At 35.4% G+C, this 8,595-nt stretch overlaps 1 protein-coding gene across 1 annotated transcript; it reads right to left on the bottom strand.

Annotated features, from left to right (window-relative positions):
* Positions 1 to 6,556: 6,556 nt before the first annotated feature.
* Positions 6,557 to 8,095, bottom strand: LOC100890923 (heparan sulfate glucosamine 3-O-sulfotransferase 4; the record flags this gene model as incomplete). The annotated part of the gene is made up of 1 exon (XM_003729239.3): positions 6,557 to 8,095. A coding segment is annotated over one exon (651 nt), but the record flags the coding sequence as incomplete, so codon positions are not given.
* Positions 8,096 to 8,595: the final 500 nt, after the last annotated feature.

Below are 8,595 nucleotides of genomic sequence, written 5' to 3'. Positions count from 1 at the left end.
TGGGGCAATGTCGAGGATTATTCAAAATAAGAAGAGAGCATTTTGATATTCTTCAGAGTAGTAGAGCAGGATAATTATTTATATAGAATGATACATTTTAATCAACATGCTTTGTGTATATAAAGAACACGCAGTCATTGTACAAAGCTCCTAAGAGTTGACATGTCAAGAGATTTAATGTATCATATTTTGCGCTAGTAAAATTTCTATAAATTTGTAAAGAATGTTTAAGGAATGTACATCATAGATTTTATTATTCCGTTACCCCCCCCCCCCCCCTTCATTTTCTGATTGTCTACATCAGTTGTATAGTAATCGAACACATTTCTTTGGAATGCCTGCATTTTTGAGAAATCACAGAAACTCGCAGAGTCCACAGAAAGCATTAAAAAAAAAGTAAATCAGTGCTGCTGTTTTTTTATTTACTGATGGCGTGTTGTATGAAATAAAGACTGCAACACAGAGGACATGGTATAATAGATGAACCAGAGAACAAGGATACAAGCTTCTGTCCCTGGATTAATCCATATAGGTCAAAATAGTCGATACAAAAACACAAACCTCATCCATTCATCACCCAATGTCACTTTCAACATTTCAAAGTGTTTATTGATTGATTCCCCCCCCCCCTCCCCCCCCCCCCCCCCCAGCCACTCCCTCCTTCGCTATTTGTTTATATTTTGATTTTGTGTTAGTTTTTTTGGGTATCAAACTTAACTTATAACAATTCCTAAGTTCCTAACCTATCAGCCTGGCATACAGAATACCAAAGCTGGACAGTTGTATATTATACATGTAAATGATCAAGGCCATGATGTTTGCAGATTTCTTCTTTCTTTATTTGCCATTGTTCATTGTACTTTCATTTTTGTTGCTCGTACCATCTCATCTTGTCTCTCTATTGTTACTCTAGTCTTGTTTTTATCAATTTCACCTGCTGAAGTGTTGGTTTCCGAGTGGATGGCAACAATGCTCTGTTCGTACTTCAACATAATTACTTTCCCGTTATTGGCGATATCGCAATCATCTATTATGTAACCTGAACATGATTTCTATGGGACCGAACACTCATTGGAGATAAGCGCGCCGACAAGAGTGCAAATGACCAGCAGGAATGGTCATCATCTTCATCTTGTAAAATAAAAGCTTAATTTGCCATTTTCAAAACATACGTTGGATGTGCCTGTGGCGTATAGAAATAAGAGTTGGTAGCCAAAACTGAAGGCCTATACTTTATATTTAACTAATCACCTTATCCATATAAAAAATAAACTTCCGGACGTTACGGAACTCAGTGCTTGGTAAAGCCTTTATTTTTTTGTTTATATATTTATAGATTATATATCTGTCCCTTTAATTCAAAATAATTTCCCGTCTCCCCTTAAAAAAGTACCATTATTTTTGTCGGCAGTCATCTTTATTTTATTTGTACTTTCTCAGTTTGAAATGATCTCTCTCTCTCTCTCTCTCTCTCTCTCTCTTTCTCTCTTTCTCTCTCTCTCTCTCTCTCTCTTTCTCTCTTTCTCTCTCTCTCTCTCTCTCTTTCTCTCTTTCTCTCTCTCTCTCTCTCTCTCTCTCTCTCTCTCTCTCTCTCGTTCTCTCTGTCTCTCTCTGTTTCTTTCTCTCTGTCTCTCTCTCATTGTCACTCAACCTTTCCCACCTCTTCTCTAAACTAAACTTGCTCTAGTTGTGGTCATGACTCTAATGATTAAACAAAGGTCAATGCCTTGTTTTTATGGAGGATCCACGCTTCACGGTTTTGACTGGCAAAGTATGACGAGTCGATATCATTGATTATTGTTCATGATTGGCGACTGTTATGCAGGGCATGCCGGTCTGCTGAATTCTTCTCTTTTACGATACAGAGAGTCATCCGCAGCGCTGCATCAGAAAGTGGGAGAGGAAGAGAAGGAGCAAAAACAGAGAGAGAGAGAGAGAGAGAGAGAGAGAGAGAGAGAGAGAGAGAACGAGACAGAGAGAGGGAGAGACAGAGAGAAAGAGAGGGGGTGAGAGAGATATATATATATATATATATATATATATATATAAAGAGAGAGACAGGGAGAGAATGAGAGAGAGGGAGGGAGAGAGAGAGAGAGAGAGAGAGAGAGAGAGAAAGAGAGAGAGAGAGAGAGAGAGAGAGAGAGAGAGAGAAAGGGGGTAGGGGGAGTTTGGGGGTTATTTATTTCAACCATGACAACAATCCAACCATAAACAACAAGCTTAGCACGAATATACATACAAAAATAGAGCAGTCGTAGAGACACAAAATACTATAACATTATTGAAAATCAAAACCAGAAAGGAAACAAAAAGTTACCACTTGTAATATTAAAATGGGTCAGAAAAATGTTATGCACGCTACTTGTGGCTGGTCGAGAAAGTGATTTATTGTTCAGATCTGATCTGATTTGGAGGCAACAAACTAAGTATGGCCTACAACCGACAATTTTAAAACAAACTGAAACTATAAACAAACAGGAAAATTAAGAAAATATGAAAATCAAGCAGCAACCAATAATGATAGATTATCAGTATAAATGATTACATAGAATAAATAACGCTGATCATCACGTTCACGTTCAATAGGCGACATGTTGAAACCACTGAACTCTACCCTCTACTGGAGTTGGAATGGATAGTGTGGCGTTCAGTGGTTGTCGTAACCTCAGATAAGACTAACGGAAATTTTGACGTCAGCTGGCGCTATATAGTTCAATGCCCAGTACTCAATTAACTATCGTTTTTACAGTTATGATGATTTTTCAATTCAATTTATATTTTGGCTTCGTTGGCGGATTTAGGATTCAGTCATAGATTTTAAAAAGAGCTGACGACCCCCACCCGCATCCCCCCCCCCCCTCAAAAAAGGAGGAAGAAAGTGTAAAAGGAAAAACAACAGAAATAACACAAGAAAAGAAGGAGAGAGAGAAAAAGAGAGAAAAAGAGAGAGGGGGAGATAGAAAGAAAGAAAAGAAAAGTTACCAACTCCAACTAAACAAAATGTTGAAGTCATGAAAATGTTAGGTAATGTATTAACATATATTTTGCTCTCTCTCTCTCTCTCTCTCTCTCTTTCATTCTCTCTCCCAAGGGACCTAACTGTAAGACATGTTAAAATTATCCCCTTTCTTTCGATAGTACGTTTTTCCTTGCTTTCTCTCCTTCTCTCGATCCCTTTCTTAACCCCAAGCTCCCGAAACCTCTCTAACCCCACCACCACCTCTCCCCTCTCTCTCTCTCTCTCTCTCTCTCTCTCTCTCTCTCTCTCTCTCTCTCTCTTTCTCTCTATGGTACCTTTCCTTAGTCCTCTCATCTTCTCAGTCACCAACAGTCAAATTGGAAGCCTTAATGTAATTTCCCATCGCTTTATATTAAAGCACATTTATTCATTAAACCACTGTACTTACAATTACACTAGAACATTGGAAGGTTACCAATCATATTATGTTAACAAAATTCAGCCTCAGTTGTATGATATAAAATAAATCACAGACAAAGTAAATAAATATGACTCATTTGAAGACGTTAGTGTTAAATATACAAATCAGGTGCCAGAATGTGTAGAAAATATATAAAAATAAACAAAACATACATCGGAATATGACAAGAAAAAAAAGTCAAATCTTCTCCAATACAGATTAAATCATGAGGTCTTCATACTAGTGAATACAGGATGAATACAGGCCAGATGAATACTAAGGAAAAGATACATTGATCTCATAATTCAAGGTTTTCAAAAAAATGAAGAAATATCCTATTTTCTGACTATTGCCTGCTATGATAGCATGTCATGTACATGAGCATAGAGAACCTTTAAATCTAGTGTGATATTTCCATTTAAAAACAAAAAACATAATGATACAAATTTGCCTTCCAGACTTATTCCAGATTTTGTAATATTTTTTTAATTATTACATTGATCATTTAAATTTTAAAAATATTAATGATCATAATAATAATAATAATAATAAGAAGAAGAAGAAATATATTGATTGAGAGATGATTTGTAAGCTTATAAACATATATCTTCTTTGCATTCCTTCAACAACACAATCGCAACTACTTCTGAACTACAATGACGTATTACATAATACTAACATCTTTATACGCTTTGGTCTGAAATGCCTTTGGGTTGATTTTTCAAAAATAGTTGCGATCGTGCTCAACCAAAATTATTGAACTGTCCATACATCATATTGCATTATACCAATAATCAACTTCTATTTAGCGTTAAATACTATTATGAGCATGATTACATCAAGAAACTAGGAAACAATAGAAGTCCTGTTTCGATAATTGAATGGGCTTATTCTTACAAAAGTTCCAATATTACTCTACAAGTTGAAAATATTAAGATTAGATTGCCACAAACAGTCCCAATCACATTAATCAATGCGGTTATAACACTTTTTATCAAACACTATAGCTATTTCAAGCAATAACTACAAAAATAATCATTATTATAACTAGTATATATTCAATTCTTATATAAAACTGACTATCCAAATAGCTTTTCCTTATGCTAAATTTCAGCAACAACAAAGTCACCAAACTTCAGGCAAAGAGTTTTCAGCACAGAATAATGTTGAGATGAACAAAATATGTCTACATCTTAACAGAAAATTATGGGAGTTGAAACTTAAATCATGACCACAAAAAAAATTATCCAAACTTTCAATGTCAATGTCTACTGAAACCATTTCCCCATTCAGTATATATCTCTCATTACTTGTTTAATTTCCCAAATAATGATACCCAAGCATATCAAACTAAATATTGACAGAATATCAGCCTCTATATGTGAAAACATCCTGCAAATGAAATTAATGAATACATGAACTGTCCAGTCAAGGTGACTTGAAACATCAATACCAGATCATAGTGGGAGAAAGCCCTCTCCAATAGCTACAGGAAACTAAATAGCTCCCTCTACAGTTGTATGTGGTCAGTGAAGTGATTGGGCTCTGGTATTCAACCTTGTCAAATGTGTTATGCACTATGCAAGGAGTTTAAGGTAAATAGACGTGATGATTATCATCATTATTCAAAGAATAAATATATGATCATACATTATTATCTACACTAATTTTACATGGATTTTAGATACATTTCATAGCAAACATTTAAAGACATGTATAATGTTACAAGCTATCTGACTGACATGGTAGGCACAATGAAGGACGGCTGTTATTTTAATCCATAATCGGTGAGAACAAGTGACTATCCATATGAAACTCCTCAACTAGTCAACTTCATAAAATAGCTGTGTATCATTGAGCTGAAAATTTAAATTGTCATGACGGCATAAAAGCTCCAAAATATTATTGTAATTATTTGATTATTAATGACATAAAATATGAGTTGCTAAGAAAATTGTCCAGTACTCTTCAAATGATAAATTATGAAGACGAACAGCTTACCGAACTATAATGACCATCATAAATATAAAATAAAGAGAAAGAGCTCCAAGAGCTGATGGTGATTCGGCCCCCTTAACTCTTGTGCAGATGCATATTTAACATGCAAAAATATTGCATCTCGATTGCAAAGTATGAGATAAAAGCGTTCCTTGTGAATCGGATTGAAATCTATCCCCTGGTATAAGGAGCAACATATTATAGCTCCAAAATTCTACTGGTTACATTTTGTATACTCTTGTAAATGAAATATAGTCTTCACATGTATCTGTAAAGGTCAATTCTCTGGACAAAACACAACCAAGAAGTCATCTTTGTTCATATGTTAATGAAGAGAGAGGAATGATGTATTGTCTTATTATGGATAAATCAATCCTAAACAAAGGTTCTGTGTTTCAAGAACTATATTGAGCCAAAACTTGTAAATATCTGAAAAATTGTTTTTTGTATCGAAATAATGGTAATTCTTGCAATTTTTTCATTATTGTATGATGGCAAGGGTTCACTGAGTTATATTTAAATACAAGAAATCAAAGGGAATCATAAAAAAGACCAATAACTTATGATACACATACTGTACATGTACTAAGAATACAGATACTCCTAATCAATAATCATTCCAATGCTATTGAAGAAATGAGATGTACTTAAACATGAATCGTTTGAGTATGTTTTCATTTCTGAAATATGACATTCATGCTTCTGCTATACAGATATTACAAATAGATAAGCGATCATTTTTAAAACTCTTTGGTAACATCTGAGATGATTATTACACACATTTGGCAAACCCTACCATATGAAAAAACACTGAATTATTCACATCAATGATCACCAATTCATGATACATGGACACACATACAAAATGGGTGTAGTCAAAACGAGAGGGAAACAATGATGCACCAGAAGATAGAGAGAACAAAAACAGAAACAGAAACATAAACAGGGAGACTGGAAATAAAGACAGAGAGACAGAGAGAGAGAGAAAGAGAGAGAGAGAGAGAGAGAGAGAGAGAGAGAGAGAAAGAGAGAGAGAAAGAGAGAGGGGGAGTGAGAGAGAGAGAGAGAGATGAATCCATAAGTCAGGGATATATGGCCATAAAGCAGATCATTGCTATTTTCTTTGTTTCAAATTACAAAATATTGAGAGCAACTCTAGTTCGCATTGACATAGAACTTTGATTGGTAGAGCTTTTTAAAGTTGAGACCCATTCTTCAACTAAATATTATCGTTCAAGAACTATATCTAAGCTGACAACATCCATGAAGGGCCATACTTTTTACTTGATTTATTTATCTTACAATCATCAAAATTGTTAGGCAGATATCCTTTATTTATTGTCTTGAACATTTGGAATACCAGAAGTAAGTTTTGATGTCTTCTTTTCTACCACTGCCAGAACTCAAGATTACCCGAGTAAAGAATGTGATGAGGAATTTAATGTAACAATAAAGGGAACAAAGAAAAAGTAGACGACATTTATACTACGGTATATATCTGTAAACTCACTCTTGGTCGACACATAAGTGACTGGCAATACATTTTTGATATCTTTATACTTGTAACACAGCATTTAGCAATATGTAAATATTTAGCAAATGTAATCAACATACCGGTAGACAAAAACGTGAGATGGAATGTACTGCGCAATTATCATGCATGTAAAATCAAAACAATCATAATTTCAATAAAATTAATCTTGGTATAGCACAATACATTGAAACAATGTCTCTGTGCTAATTTATTCTCAATAATTGGCTTCAGTTCTCCTATTACAAGGTATAAATCGTAATGTAGATACATTGCCTCATCTCGGGGCATGCAAGCATCAGGCAGAGATTTGAACCCTACAGGTCTAAATTGAAAGCTTAATGAATGAACCACTAGGTCACACTGCTCCCACACGCAAATACATGCATATGAAGGAGGCATTGCCATTCAACAATTTAAAAAAAACTATTTTGCGTTAAGATATAATTAATATTTTGACTAAACTCTGTCTGTCTGCACTCTCCAGCCTGTATTACCTTCTCGTTTCATCGCCCCAGTGAAAATTCTGCCCTATCATGGAATAGAACCTTTCATTGTGGGGCTTGAAATATTTATAGACTTTATATATTATAGAGGGCGATATCTGGGGGTGCTCCCTCCCCTTGGTGTCCCCTAGACAGTTCGCGTCCGTGTCCTCCACTGCTTTCTTCACGCAGTAGAACCCTTTGGTGGAATTAAAGATGAAGTATTTCTCATCAATGACCTTATCTATTTTGAGGAATTCTTGCAATTTGATGAGCTGCGGCACAGGGTTCTTTATCATCTCGTCACCATTGATGAAAAGGAATTGTGATCGTGGAAAGTATTTGAACCAACGTTCTAAGTGGTCGGCGTACCTACCTACCATGAGAGCATAATAATTGTCATCTACAACCCCCGTTTGCGGATCAGGGACTGCCAACCTCTCAAATTCATTCTCTTTTCTTCGCCCCGTTGCTATGGATTGGGCATAGTCGGATATTGCACGGATGACAGGGTCGCGTACGACGACGATGAGTTTGATATCTTTGCCCAGCTTGTGTATCCGCTCAGGTGCTTCTTCTGTTATGTAATAGCCAGGAGTCTTCTCAATGGTGATCTGACCTGGTTTACTGACAGGCATATTATCTCTGCAATTTGGAAGAGAAAAAAGAGAAAAATAAAATGTAACATGGATTCATGTTTAGAGGAAAATGAGGGTTTTTTTAATACGTGTACATATACTGTAGGTGAAACAATATTCAATTGCCTGGTATGCAATTAATCATCAATTAGAATAATGACATGTTTGTAGTTTTATGATAACCATGATAACTAATAATAATAACAATGATGATGATGATACTGATGATGGTGGTGCTGATGATTATGATTAGGATGATGGTGATGATGATGATGATGATGATGGTGATGGTGGTGGTGATGGTGGTGGTGATGAATATTCTGATGATAACGGACACACTATAATAACAAATTTCTTACAATTACAAAGTTACAATTATCTTTAACGGGTTTAAATGTAGCATAATGTCGCAACTTTAAAATGCCAACTCATCATATGACAAAGAGTGATGTAGCAGCTAGAAGCACGTACAGCTAGGCGCGCTCAGCTAACATCTCCAATTTAGATGCAAATTCATGTGC

This window comes from Strongylocentrotus purpuratus, unplaced genomic scaffold (assembly GCF_000002235.5).
Source record: "Strongylocentrotus purpuratus isolate Spur 01 unplaced genomic scaffold, Spur_5.0 spur5_scaffold_14, whole genome shotgun sequence".
Classification (NCBI taxonomy): Eukaryota; Metazoa; Echinodermata; class Echinoidea; order Camarodonta; family Strongylocentrotidae; genus Strongylocentrotus; species Strongylocentrotus purpuratus.
This window is presented reverse-complemented; position numbering and strand designations above follow the sequence as displayed.